General features: G+C 36.3%; 2 protein-coding genes across 2 annotated transcripts in view; one reads left to right on the top strand and one right to left on the bottom strand.

Annotated features, from left to right (window-relative positions):
• Positions 1-6,662: 6,662 nt before the first annotated feature.
• LOC113282364 (protein CPR-5-like) lies at positions 6,663-10,637 on the top strand. The gene is made up of 5 exons (XM_026531349.1): positions 6,663-7,110; positions 7,951-8,007; positions 8,091-8,126; positions 8,256-9,017; positions 9,503-10,637. Exons 1-5 carry the CDS (start codon positions 6,700-6,702, stop codon positions 10,040-10,042), a joined length of 1,806 nt encoding a protein of 601 aa, XP_026387134.1. The 5' UTR covers positions 6,663-6,699; the 3' UTR covers positions 10,043-10,637.
• A 753-nt stretch (positions 10,638-11,390) lies between these two features.
• The window catches only part of LOC113282352 (endoglucanase 6-like), a 7,382-nt gene continuing 3,966 nt past the window's right edge, over positions 11,391-14,806 (bottom strand). Inside the window, exons 4-9 of the mRNA XM_026531341.1 lie at positions 14,444-14,533; positions 14,178-14,342; positions 13,474-13,758; positions 12,945-13,293; positions 12,556-12,612; positions 11,391-12,166 (exon numbers count right to left, since the gene is read on the bottom strand). Of these exons, the coding sequence (XP_026387126.1) occupies positions 11,889-12,166; positions 12,556-12,612; positions 12,945-13,293; positions 13,474-13,758; positions 14,178-14,342; positions 14,444-14,533 (1,224 nt within the window). The 3' untranslated portion in view covers positions 11,391-11,888. The remainder of the gene's footprint in view (positions 12,167-12,555; positions 12,613-12,944; positions 13,294-13,473; positions 13,759-14,177; positions 14,343-14,443; positions 14,534-14,806) is intronic.

Genomic DNA, 14,806 nt, shown 5'->3' with positions numbered 1-14,806 from the left:
AATAAAAAAGATACTCAATTTATTTCGGCACAGGATCTCCTTGAGTACTAAGGAATATCTTTAAATAATAAATGATAAGATTTATCGTACGTGTTCAAAGTATGTTGACATCTTTTCATTGTAAATCCTTATTCATATTTACATGGATTTACATTCTTGGAATCGGTTATACCACACTTCGAAACAAGTTTAGAATTGGTTCATTTGTATTCGAAGATTACTAAGGGATTGATCAAATATCAAATCACATCCATGGGTTCAATCGATTCTAATAATCACTAGGATCGGTTATACCTCTCAATATGGAAATACTTGTGATCAGTCACACAAGTTACCAAGACTGGTTACATCAGTTACCAGGATCGATTACATCAATTACCATGACCGGTTATCATATTCTCATGGTATTGCTTGTGATCGGTCACACCAGTTACCAGGATCGGTTACACCAGTTACCAGGATCGGTTATACCAATTACCAGGACCGGTTACCGATTACAAGGATCGATTACACAACACTCTGTGATCGGTCACACCAATTACTAGGATCGATCACACCATTACAAATATCGATCATACCATCTCATGGTGATTACTTAAGATCGGTTACACCAATTAATAAAAACTAGTCATACCAAATCATAATTCAGGCATCGTGATTAATTATACCAAGATACGTAACAAAGTTACGATCGGTTCTACCATCTCACACATATTGGTAATCCAAATATTTGCATTGTATAGCCGTACCAATAAGCCTAACGATTTCCCTTTCGATTCATAAAACAAGTTCATGAATGCACTTCCTTTAAACAAATGTAAAACATTATTTCCTAGGATGAAATCTTCACCATAACCCATTCACATAATCACAACAGTATATACAAGATTATGTCGATGTCATATCTACGAAGTTCAAAAGATAAGCGTTATACTTCGTAGTCTAATTCCTTAATACTATGATCATACAAATATGACCAGGTCACATCACTAGAGTATTATACAATATGTATAGTATATACAGCTTCGCAGTTATGTTTTCAATATAGCACGACTTGAAAGATTCGTTAGGAATGAAATAGTTCAAATCAATATTACTAACCTCAAGAGGAAGGATGACGTTGTCGTTATAGTTCCCTTATTCTTCACATTCTTCAGATCTTCGGAGTAATACTTGTATGTCTCTACATTCCTAGACTTTCTAAATCTAACCTAAACGAAGTTGACTCAAGTATCTAATCAAGATACTTTAGATGAGTTTTGACATACTAAAATATGACAACCAAACTTGACATACCAACGCTTGGTGAGTTCAACCGAGCTATGCTCTAACACTTTCATAGAGGAGGGTCTATGGTTTGGCGGGAAAAAAAATTCTAGAAAGGAGGGAAAACAATTTCTAAGAGAAAAGTCAGAAGTTTGATCTTATCATCTTGACACCAACATAATGTTAAAAATGAAATAATCCTTTGATGGTCCAAACGCCATTACTTGAGTTAAGGCTTGACACGCCAGAAAAATGAGGCACTGACTGGCAAGTATCTAGTTGCCATCATTTTGGACTAGAACGTAGGATAAACATATTTAATCTGTAACACCGGAATAATTTTACAAATGAAATAGGTTTCTTCCACGTCCTAGTCCAAAATGATGGCAACAATACACTTGCTAGCTAGTGCCTCATTTTTTTTTGGCGTGCCAAGCCTTAACTCAGGTAATGGATTCACCTCAAAGGATTATCCATCATAAAGAGCATGGTGGATGGGGACATCACCATCCATGTATTTATGATTTGCAAGGTATGTTTAAGACATCAGTCATATATATGCTTGTTAGAGTTGGAACATGTGTATAGTTTTTGTTTCTCACACTTGGTCAACACCAAGTGCTTATGTCGTTCTGGTCAAAAACAAAATGTTTATGTCGTTTTTTTTTAGATAAAGAGGAGAGATTTTATTAAGAAATACCAGGATCTAAAAGCCTGTATAACACTGTTTGAAGATGTGAAACATCATGACTAAACTCTTCTAATATAAGTTTATATCTCCTTACTACTTTAGAAATGAAATCTTCTATAGAATTAAAATTCCTACTAGCATAAGACATCATAGAAAAATTGAAAGTGATAAGCAACTGTTTAATCTCTTGAATAATCCTTCTATTCTCCCATCTTACTGAAAGAGAAATGTTGTTGATCGAGTTTACTACTGTCTCAACATCAGATATGATGTTTATGTTGTCTAAGTCCAATGCCTTTGCCCATCTCAGTCCTTCAAGAACAGCTCTACACTCTCCTGCTTATGCATCAATTATTCCAGCTGCATGAGATCCCTTGAACCCAAAGAAATCACCTGCAGTATCATAACAGACAATGCCAGAACCACAATCATTAGTGAGTTTATCAAAAGAAGTGTCTACGAAGAATTTAAAGGTGGCTGCTTCATTCAAAATATCCTGTAGACAAATAAGAGTGTTAGTAGTAATCTCAGATAATGTAGAAGTGCTAATTAATGCATCGTCTGAAACCTCCTGAGTAGGGTCACTATAACTAATCAACTGGTTTTGAATCCTTTCAACAGTACGAATCAGATTGAGTGTTTTATCCTAAAAAACGCAGTCACACTTCTCCTTCCATATTATCCAACTCCCTACCATTAACACATTTCTCCATTTATTAACATCTTTACTCCCTGTATTCTGAACATTTTGAAACCAAGATATATTCCATTCTTTAACAGACTGGCACTGAGTAATGATACGTTTTGCAGTACTAGTCTTGTATTGGAACTATTACCAATAATACACAATTTGGAAATCTTTCATGGTATCAGCGAGGGAAGAAACGTTTTTCTCTAAAGAGTTGTTTCTACCTTCGATCGTTAGTCTTATGTTCACAGTCACCACCATCCCAAACCGCATCATTGCTCGTCAATTAACTACCAAATTTCATTATCATTAAATCTCCAAACCCTAACTTTTAAAGAAAAGAAAAAATCAATTTACAGAACCAAATCAGTTTTAATTTCTTCAAAACTGTACTTCCATGGAGACCTCTTTCACTACTCCAATCAACTTTTTTCTCTTTTGAAATTTCAACTCCAATTAACAACAACAATTTTTGCTTCAACTGATATTATTTTTGTCAATTCTAGAAATTCATATCTAAAAGTTTCATATTATTTCTCATTGCACAAACTCACAATCAATTACTTAAAATTACTTCTGTTTGCATTGGTGATACAATTTCAAGAATTTTCAATGGAGATCTGGCTGTCTTTGGAGATAACATTTGATCCAAATTTATCATTTAAGAACTTTATTCTTCGACATTAAACTCTTATCAATCAACAAAGAGAACGAGTTTTGAATCGGTTGAGATGAGGTACCCATTGCTTCATTTCATTATTCATTTGTGATTTCTTCTAAACTTAGAGAAATTTATTTTCCAATAACTATTGTTAAATCAATTTTGATTCACTAGTTGAAGTCTGAAGATGGTGAATCCTTATTCATTCTTGTTTCACAAATTTCAGTTTTCTATTCTACACATTCATCTCATGATAGTTCTAGTGGTTCCGTGAATAATTGTGGTTATAAATCTGGTAGGAGCAAGAGTACTATCACCATTTGCAATCAGTTTTATTGCCAAAGCTGTAGGATGATGAGTATTACCACTAATCGCCTTCCATACGGGATTACATGTTTCAGCAGGAAGTCGTGCATTACTGCCCGATAATAACTCAACTGGCGACAATGGGTGATGAATTATGTCCTTATATAAAGGATAAAATGTTCATATAGGTCTTATATACAACATGTTAAAAGGGCGTGCCAATTGAAAAAACGAGCTAGGAGGTGTGACTCCCGTGCCAAAATCTGAGCGGTCTGAAAAGTTCCTAAAATTTACATGGGATTCTTGATAACAGATATGCACGCATCTTAGACTAACCTAAGAGAGTTTAAATTGTATGATTACTTGATTATTTCCTTGTGAGCTCATATGATTTTAAATAATTGGGACCCAATTGTCTGGATATACACATGAATTTACTCATTGTTTCCAGCTTTCCACACATAAAATTTCTTAACCTACTCCAATCATTTCCAGATATTTCTCCAAATCCATGTACCCTTTGGTCTGCCACTAAGCTTAAGAGGATCAGTATCTTTGAAGTATCTTGCTTCTAGAAGTTTAACCCATTGTGCATCTCTTTTTTAAATCGATCTCCAAGCAAGTTTTGTGAGAAGAGCTTGGTTAAAAATCTTAATTTCTTTAAGTCCCATGCTTCCGAGTTTCTTAGGTGCACATACCCTTCCAGGATTTTAAATATAATCATATTCTCTGATTTTTATTCCACTGATAGCTTATATGCGTATAATCAATAATGTTAATAGTTTTTATGGAATTTCAAGGACTCCCATTTGAAATTGAGGCATAATGCCAGTAATAAACTGTATTTGAGTTCCTTTACCATCCCTACTAATCAACTTACTGTCGATATTGCAATTTAACAACAGTGTTATGAAAATATTTCCTTTTATCTCTTGTAATAAATAAATCAATCCCCAAACTTTTTTCATCAAGTGGCATAGCCTTTATATTCATAATTTCCATTATATCTTGTTTAACTGCCAGACTCAACCTTTTGCTAAAATGCACACTAGACTTTTTGAAGTTTACCATTTGACCTGATACTATGCAAAAAATCTTGAATTATATGAATTAAGTTTGTATAAAGATTCACCTTTAACAGAGATGAAGATGATGCAATCATCTGCAAAAAAAAAAAAACAAAAAAAAATGGGAAATAGTAGGATTTCCCATTGCAGGAGCGATAGTAATGATTAGCTTGTCTTGAACTGTTCAAGCAATAACTTTGCTCAAACTTTACATGCATAAAATGCATAAGTAACGAGAAAATGTATCACCTTGTATCACTCCTCATACAGGATATATAATGTCAATTGGAGGTGCATTCAGAAGTATTGAAACTGTTGGGGCCGAGATACACCGAAATACCAAGCTACACCATTTATCAAACAATCATATTTTCGGAGACTTTTATGATAAAATCCAACTCCATGCATTCTTTCAAATGTTGTAGTCATATCGAGTTTTACTTCAATACTTTCTCAATACACCCTGAAATAGCTAAATTGAAACAAATCACATTTTCTGAAAAGATCAGCTACAACTGCAATAGGTAAGTCAATAACAAAGAATCTGTTAAGGATGATTAACACATTTATGCCCACGTCGATAATTAATAAGCGATAACCAAATAATATACATAATCAAGATTGACATCACATATTTAGTTATATTAAAACAAGACTGGTAACTTCGTCAGCATTACGTTTGAAAGTTATTTTGATACGATTTTATTCGATAGTGGTCAGACATAATGTATTTAATTTTTTTCTAGGTTTTACTATGTAATAAAAGGGTGTTTTTGTTAAGCTCTTTTCTAGCTTAATCGGTTTGTAAGATAGAAATTCGTAGTTGAAAATTGGTGGTCAACTTAATTTAGGGTTCTTCAAAAATTATTGAAGGTTGTATTTAGATGATTACATAATTTAAGCTATTGTGTTGAGTCAGTGTCATATTTAGTTTGAATATGGATTGTATTCCGTAATTGTCTTAAATTTTGATTCGGCTAATGCATAAATTACAAGTGCACGAGAGTCGAGATATAACCCTAATCATACTTACCAATATGACATGTCAAAATATAAATTTCAATAGTGCGGCTAAAATTTCTATGCTTTTCCAATTGTAAATTCATCTTCACGACTCTTATCACTTTACACAAGTCTAACCCCCATTATAACCTATTTTCTTCACTATTTTGATCTACGGGAAATAGCACTAATTTAAAGTTACGAGCAGAATACATAAGGATTGTTTAACTCAAAAGAGTTCGCTATCATGCATTTGAGCGTATAACAACACAAAAATATCTACTTCTAAGTCATTATTCTCATGTCCATTTATATACATTTCTACAGTGTTAAATCTATAATATAAAGGAGCGTGTGTATTGTGCACTTTAATACGTGATAACACTAGTCTAATTCAAAATATCTAAATGAACGAACATATAGTTAATAAGCTCCATCTCAACAACCAAAAAACAACGATTATAAAACGGCCACTCCTACAATTGTAACCATATAAAATTGACTGTTTTTTAAAATATTTACCAACTTGTAGTTAAAATATATTAAGAAAGATAATCAATTTTCACAGCTTTCGACCAGCGCTGTTAGCATTATTCTTCAAAGTAATTACAAGAATGGCCAAGTTTCACAAAAGTTACGAATATCAATTAGAAAAATAAACTTCAATATGTAGAATTTGGTAATTGTATGCATGCTGAACTTGGTAACCCTTTTCTTATTTCTTCTAGCACTATTAGATTGCAACCAAGTACTATGAACTCACATCAAAGTAGAAAACAAATTCAAAAATAATAAAATAACATCAATGTCAATGAGAAGAAAATCGTACCGTTACAACAAATTAAAGACCTTTCCTTGTGAGATAACCCCATTTATACTGTATAATTCTAGGAATCTTAACTGGGGTAAAAGCGTAACTAACACGTGGCTTCAAAATAACGCTTTCTAGTCAAGCGATTTATAAAATCCCACCGATTCGGTTTTACTTTCCCTCCCTCCTCTAAATTATTCTCTGTAAATGGAACTCTCGTCTCCTTCATCTTCATCCTTTTCCCTCTTCTCAGAAATCAACAATGGAAAATCAACCATTGATCTTGATGATGAAACTAATAATCATGAATTATCCACCGCCGATTCAATCCCCAATGACCCAGATCATCATCATCATCTCAATTCAGAAAACCCTAATAAGAATAATCAAATTCCAAAATCTGATTCTTCCATTGATTCTTCAAATAGAGTTGCTTCTAAGAAGAATAAGAAAGTTTCAGTTCCTTCTTCGTCGTCTTCTACTTCACACAAAGGTGGTTTTCGTATGGTGAATAAACGGAGGATTGTGGATTTTGGTGGTGGGAAGAGTAGGGCGGAGAGTTTTTTTGATTCACTTGCTCTTCCACTTGGGATGTCTTTTGCTGCTGTTGTTGCTCAGGTCTGTGCTTTCTTGTTTAATTTTATTCTACTTTGTTTGGGATAAAGTTTGGATTTTTAAGAGCTTTTGCGCATTCAAGTCCTGGTTTTTATGGATGAAGATGAATACAATTAGGGTTAGGTGGTATTGGTTCAATTTTTCACTCATTATTAGTCCCTAATGGCTGCAATGGCAAGAATCAAATTGCTCAAGATCGTTGAAATCTCATAGACAGACCCCTTCATATTGTGGTATGCCATTTTAATCAACCTTCCAAAAACAGCCAGAAATCAATTTCAATGCATTGCTAGGACTCAGTTTCTTGTTGTTTTCCAGCATTGCAATGACATTCTTAGCTCAATCCATTTTGGTAGAATTTCCAGTTCAGGACAGTATGAGGAGATATGAAATAAATTTTACAAGCTGAAGTATGAAAGGAATTTGCTTTGCCGAGTGTTCAGTGCGAGGCTAGTTGCATATAGATACAGTAGTCATCATTGAGAGACAGGAGAAGTACATGTACGCCGTCCTACTCAAAGTTCTAGAAAGTGTTGAGCTCACAATTAGTAGATACACCTTTTTACTGATCTTTAGATTCTCCACCTTTTTAGGTACACCTTTTTAGTGATCTTTAGCTCACAATTGGTAACTACGGTCTGGCGATGATATTCGGTGAAGGAGTGTATTAAGTGACCAGGGCTAATAGAAATTAAATAAAAATACAAGTAATTTGTAATTACCTGACAGATCTATTCTGGTAACTATGAAAACTTTAAATTGGCTAGTTTGGAGCATTGATATTCTTTTTTCTTTTTCATTTTTTTTTGTTAATCATCCTGAGTATCGAACATGTTCCTTTAGGTTTTGGACAAGAAAACTACTGCAGGTGAGAGGATTGAAGCAGATCATCTTTCACAGGTAATTTTCTCCATGCTGCTTTCTAGCATATTATTGATTCTGAATTTTGTTGGACGGCGACTAATTTGTTAGACCAATTGCAGATCTGCACTGAAGCTTTGAAAGAAGCATTAGCCAAGGTAAGCAACTGCTGAATCATATATCTACTCTCGATTTCTATTCAAGTTCTTATACTTTCGCTGAGTAATGTATTTCATTATTTATATGTAACGTTGTCCTTGTTGTTGTCATCGGGTTTCTCTGGGCAGGTTTATGGAAACAGATTCGATTCTTTCGTGAGAAACTTCGAGACATCATTCGAAACCACTTTGAGAACTCTACGAATGATTGACACAACATTTTCCGAAAAGGTTAAGGATCCCTTAGTTCACTCACGGATAAACGATTATATTTCAGAAGTGGCTCAACCTGCATTATCTGAAGAGCAAGGGCATCCTTTAAGTAGATCTAGTGTGAGAAGTCATCATTCAGATGTGGTCCCATCTACCTGTGGAGTTCATGAGCCATCATTTAGTTCCTTTGAAGAGAGAAACGACGAGTCTAGTAATGATCTTATTAATCAGGATCTCATTCTGCATCGTCAAATAAATCAACAGTTTTCTGTTTCTCAAAACTCATTAGTTTCTCACCGTTCTGGTAACAACCAATATATGCTGAGTACCTTTGAAAAGTCTGTCGAGGAGCATGCTCGTTCAAATGATCTGAGGTCATTTGAGATCGGCCTAAAGATGAAAGAACTGAAATTGAAAGAAGAAAAGTTGTCTCTGAGTTATGATTCGAATCGTCTGGAGAAGTGTAAATTATCTATGGGTATTTCGAAGGCTACCTTTAGAGCTGAAAAATTCAAAACTCAGTTGGAAGATACAAAACATGCAGAGCTGCTTAAGAAGTGCATTGACTGTCTCGTGGCGGGCCTGTTTATCATGTCGGCATGCCTTATGTACGGGGCGTATATTTATTCGTACCAGCGGATCACAGAAATCACAGCATCATGTACGACGCCTCCTAAGGTTGGTAATATACCATTTCTTTTCCAAATTCTAATTGATGACTGTTTGCAATCGCCACATTACGTACTTGTTGAACACAAGTTGGTACTGTTCTCAAACTATTGAGAAAAGATAATGACCCTAAATTTCAAGCATCTAAAGACTGAAGTTGGCAACCATGTCCCTGTAATTGACGAAGTGGTAAGTAATCTATCAGTGGACTTCAGATTGTCAGATAATTGATATGAAGGGTTTGAATCTTTTGCGAAAACGCGGAGTTTCACGAAACCAACATGTATGTACTTTACTGGGGTACGTTTTGTGGCGGGTGTGAGCTTATGTTGGTGCTTCCTTTGTACCTGATATGCATCAGGCTAACTGGACCGAGTACTATGGCCATGTTTGTGCCTTTACTTCTCTAGTCATTGGATCCGATTAAAAAAATCTTGGAGGAAAACTTTTCAGTATTAGGGATACAATCTAACGATTTTTTAATTTTGATATAGGAGTCTACATCCTGGTGGATGCCAAAACAAGTGTCCTCCCTCAACTCAGGGCTACATACATTGAGATGTCAGATTGAAGTTGTAAGTCGGATGATGTTCGGGATACTAATGATTTTGGTGATCGGTTATTTACTGTTGCAACGATCTTCTTCTTCTAAGCAGACGATGCCTATTACCATTATCGTAATGTTACTAGCAGTTGCTTGTGGTTTTGTGGGAAAATTTTGCGTAGACACTTTAGGTGGGAGTGGATTCCTATGGCTCTTTCACTGGGAGGTCCTGTGTATGGTTCATTTCTTCGCGAACATCTGTACATCGGCTTTATTTATTCTCCTATATGGCCCTGTACCAGTGTCTGCAGGAACCAACATTAACACAAAGCCTCCGTACTGGATTCGCCGGTTTCTGTTCTATGTCGTAATTCTCTCTCTACCAGTATTATGCGGTTTGATGCCATTTGCAGGCCCTGGGGAATGGATTGATCACTTCTTTTCCCGTGTAAGAGATGCTTTATTTGGGCCTGAAGAAGTCTGGGAATAGTCGAAAAGTTAATAAAGATCGGGAAAGTTTTTGCTACCAGTGTATAATTATTGCCATCAGTATTATGCGGCTTGATGCCATTTGCAGGCCTTAGGGATTTGATTGATCACACTTCTTTTCAGTCGAGAGATGCTTTATCTGCATCAGAAGTCCTGGGATGAAGAATGAGTTAATGAAGGACAAACAGGTTTCCTTTACCAGTGTATAAATAGTGTATTATTGTAGCTTTATAACTCCATAGGCCAGTGTTTAAACCTATCGAGATATACCATAGCCATGACGAGATGAACGCCATTGCAACAACAGTTAGGGTTGGTGGTACGTGGTACCTTTTCTGTCTCCATGTGTTGACCAGTTGTGTGAAGGTTAGTTTTCCAGATCATGGAAGCTGCAGTCATCTTTAAGTTATTCAAGTTACAAACAAGAGGGCATTTTTCTTTTCTGAGTTATTCAATCTCAAATGGAGGTTATTTTCTCTGTATTTCTTCCCTTTCTCCTTTGCCTGATGAATGTAAATGTCTTCTCTTTTTCATTTTGTTTTGTGCTGTTGTATCTCCATTTCAAATCGTATAAAGTGATTTTCTTCATCTGACTAGTGAACAAGCTCTGAAAAATTGCACTTGATTGAGCCTAATTCCATTGGGTAAGGATAATAAAATTGCAGGTGTCAGGCCTCAATGGGGCCTTGAAGCTATGCTGGAGGAATGAATGTTTTACAGCATTCTTTTAGTACTGAGTGATGTCCAGATAGACAAATGAATCGGAACAGAAAACCGGGGATCTTTTGCCAGGCTTTGATATCACTAGCCATGTCTATTGTCCTTTCAAGTCTTCTTTTTCTAAGCTTTTTTTGATGTGATTGGCATTTCTGGCCATACTCTCTGTTCTTGTTAATGAGATTACGGATTTACGGTTCTGACAAGTTCTTCAAGCCAAGTATATCCAGACCAACGCATTAAAAAGCCAAGCAACTGCACGAGACGATTATCCCTCTTTGTCAAGTGTACTAAACTCCTGAACTGGAATTAAAATGTAAGACAAGTACAACCTACTGGCTCCAGTTCTGTGTCCCATGCCCAAAAATGGCACAGACAAGGGGATCGCCCTTGCTAGGCAACTCGTAAACGACACGCAAGTTACACATGGTGTGATAAGGTAACAGCACCCAGACAAACTCTACATCCTCAAAATGGCGCCTAGTAACTCATGTGCAAGGGGGTAGCACCATAAAACTTCATCTGGGACAGATGCAAATTTTCAGTGGGGTTGCAGCTCATACAAGAGGTATTTTCACAGATACAAGTATATGAAATTCATGGATGTACTAAAATGAAAGGAAGTACAAGTATATCCAATTAGCAAGCTTTTATGATATTCCAATATTGTAATCAAGAAGATTACAACAGCCTCAGTACACAACAAACCTTAAACAGTGTTGGTAGATACAAAAATAAAATAAAAAATAATAATAAAAACAATAAAATTTGTTCCTCGCAATGAAGCTACAAGCTTGCAGGACATAATACGGAAGGGTCTTCTTTCTTCACCTCCCAAACACACACACACACACACACACACACTGTTATTCTATTGCCAAACAAAATATAGGAGAAAGAGGATGAGCACTCCATTTCTTGTTTGTCCCTTCACACCTTTCCTCCTTTTAACTAGTTTCACACCATAATATAATTTTTAAGGCCAACGAAATAATGGAGATCCCTTTCTTGGACTGCAATTTTGTATAGCTGCACAACTCCAACTCCTCATAAATACTAACCCAGGCAAAATAGTGTCACTCCTATCTGTATGTGTTTTCTTGTTATATGTTTTCCTTCCTGAATCTAACTCAATTGTAATTTGCAACGGTTATATAAGCTGGAGGAGCTGCATGAACGTAAACAATCTCTACGCTTTTACGTGCAGGCAAATTACCTAAAATGTAAGAACTACCTGACTTCGTCAGGCCCCATAGAGGACCGTAAAGTTTTGATACAGAAAGCTTCACATTCTTCAAATTCTTCTTAGACTTGTTTGTCACTTGCGTGGAATATCTAAAGTAAGTTTTTCCCTTGGCTTTCCATGACAATGTCACTTTCTGTGTGATTGTGATCACAGAAGATTTAGCTGCGGAAGACAAATTCACTATAAGAATATAATTTCACAAGTACATGCTCAAGTAATGAATGATTTAAGCTGTAACATCTGTTAGCCTCTAAATTACTGACAATGCCGTGTCAAGGACCGATTAAAATGATGGAAATGTGTAGGACCTGTGTGTAACACCGGAGGAAAAGGAATTAGGGTGGACTAAGCCCTTACTCTCCAACTATCACATGGTTGATCTTATGGTTTCATGTGGAATGCACTCATTGGAGATAGGTTAATTACTGTCAGAAATAGGTCGTTTGGGTGTGAGAACCTAATTTATCATGAACTCCTGCGGGATTTCACTGCTAATGTAACAAAGTAAGTGTATCCATATATACCAACTAAAATACAGAATTAGTAATTACCTGGGGTAGGTGCTGGTTTGCGCTTAGGCATGGGTTTTGTCACAGCTGAGCCATCCTCTGTAAAGCAGACAAATAACTACTAAGAAGTCTAATGAAGTTCAACCAGAAAAGAACGGAAGAGTTCTTATCATAGTGCATTAACGTGAGTACAACCAGATAATTGATTAGGTTTTGGACTTGGCAGAATTTCATTTCAGTACTTACCACTAAAGTTAAGATTTTCAGTGTTTTTAAGTGTCTCAGCAATGTCATCGTCATTTCAGTAATTGCCACTAAATTTAGGATTTTCAGTGTTCCAAGTGTTTCAGCAGTGTTATTTATAACATCTACGGTAAGAATGATCTAACCATTTATCATCTATTAGTTAAGCAAAAAACAAGTCTCTATACCTGGAAGACCAAGGTTGTACCCTCTGGGACCCGCACTTAGACGAGCTAACACACCAAGAAGGGGAGCATTGTTGTAGGTGGCGGGTTCTGTCTGCTCAAAATTATCTCTCTCATCGGCAAAATTGTCATAGGCATCAGGTCCGCCAACAATGGCGCCAGTCAAAATATTGGCATTACTTGCTTTACGAGTATACCATTTGGCGTAACCGCCTCGGCATGTTACGAAAGATGGTTGGACCTTGATAGAGGGGATTGAAGAGGCTCGATGGTGAACTTGTTGCGGGTAGTTGTTTCCGTAGCCCACCATGTAACTCGTTGCTCTTGGGTTGCTCCCCAAAATGTAATCCACCTAAAAAAACAGGTATAAAAACTCGATCTGTCATTTGCATTTTTCGATTGCTTTTCCTTTGAACAACACAAAAGGAGAGTGACTGAGAGTTTTCGAGGTGAAAACATAAAATGCTATAGACAATATTAAAATATTAAATCATAATTGATTTGAAAACATAAAATGCTATAGAAAATCTACCTGAGACTTGGCGAAGTTGAGGAGCTGAGATGGTGCAAACTTGCCATAAGCACATGTCAGGGTTTTCCTAGACGTGGTAAGATAGTCAGAATAAACGGACAGTAGAAATGATGCACTTGTCACAAACTGCAAGTTGTTCCACCGCTGTCGGAAGATAAGGCCTCCAGGAGTCCTTTGGATGTTCCGGTATCCCTTTCCAAGGCATGAACACATGAAAAACTCGGCCTGCTTCTGGTATCCTTGGAAAACATCCAAGTGACGACCAGCCTTTCCTTGCATTAAGAGCTGTGTACAAATGGATGATCATTAAAATCAGAGACGATAACATCAGACAGTAACAAACTCTAATCAGAACTAAGTCACAATCTAATCATCCTGTGGTCAGGCTAACAATACAAAACAACTTTAGACACCGAATTGTCGGGGTAGAAATGATTATTCAAGAATCAGGTTGATTAATGTCTTAACTCAAACCCAAGACTATGCCAACTTGATGCGGGTTTTACAAGATCTCATTAACGTAATGTGGGAAAAACATAGCAAGCCTGCATAACCTAAGGTTGCACAATGCACTTTCCCCTGTTAACACGGTACCCATGGTAGCTGGAACTGAAATTCTAAGAAACCGTCTAGTTTACGAGACCAATTCTTCAAAACCTATGGCTATAATTATGAATATAATAAAGTAGTCAAATGTTTTGCACCTTAGAAACAAGAACTTGGACACCAGCATATTTCACATCCCATCCGAACTCAGTCATGGCCCATCCTGTCCCACCAAGTGAATGGCCATTCCTCCCAAGATAATTCAAGTAAAACTTATTGTTGGTTGCCTTATGCATCCAGGATGCTGCCCAAAGCAACTCATCCTGCAAAGCAGAAATTACACTATGGGTTAGCATAACATTTTACATGCACGATTTACGCACAGATTAAGAGAGAGATGTATGTAAAACAAAAGATGACATACGGAGTATCCGCTGACAGATTGATAGTACTTTCGAGCAACTGTGATGCTGCTATCATATTTCCCCCTGTATTTGTCCGCAAAATTGAATAGCTGTACACAAAGTTGGACAATGTTACTCAGTAATACAGTTATACAAACAGTAAAACATGAAAGCTTGACATACAACATTTCTGAAAAGCACAGGCTACTTTTGCAGTAGAGATGTAAGATACGAGATACACATTGATAGCTAGTTGTTTCCCAGAATTGTTCTACTCACAATGCCTTTTTTTTTTCTTTTGATCAATCAGCAGCGGGAATTGAACCCCTAACATCCCCAAGTTATAGGTTAGGAGTTCAATTCCCGCTGCTGATTGATCCAAA

Source organism: Papaver somniferum, chromosome 1, assembly GCF_003573695.1.
Source record: "Papaver somniferum cultivar HN1 chromosome 1, ASM357369v1, whole genome shotgun sequence".
NCBI classification, from domain to species: domain Eukaryota; kingdom Viridiplantae; phylum Streptophyta; class Magnoliopsida; order Ranunculales; family Papaveraceae; genus Papaver; species Papaver somniferum.
The sequence above is the reverse complement of the archived record's forward strand: the minus strand, read 5'-3'. Positions and strand labels throughout refer to the sequence as shown.

What these genes read in the sequence shown, in the direction of transcription:
- LOC113282364 (XM_026531349.1), top strand. Translation starts at nt 6,700, where the DNA reads ATGGAACTCTCGTCTCCTTCATCTTCATCCTTTTCCCTCTTCTCAGAA. An exon ending in AAGCAGATCATCTTTCACAG is followed by an intron (nt 8,008 to 8,090) that starts GTAATTTTCTCC and finishes GACCAATTGCAG; the next exon opens with ATCTGCACTGAAGCTTTGAA. An exon ending in TGAAAGAAGCATTAGCCAAG is followed by an intron (nt 8,127 to 8,255) that starts GTAAGCAACTGC and finishes TTCTCTGGGCAG; the next exon opens with GTTTATGGAAACAGATTCGA.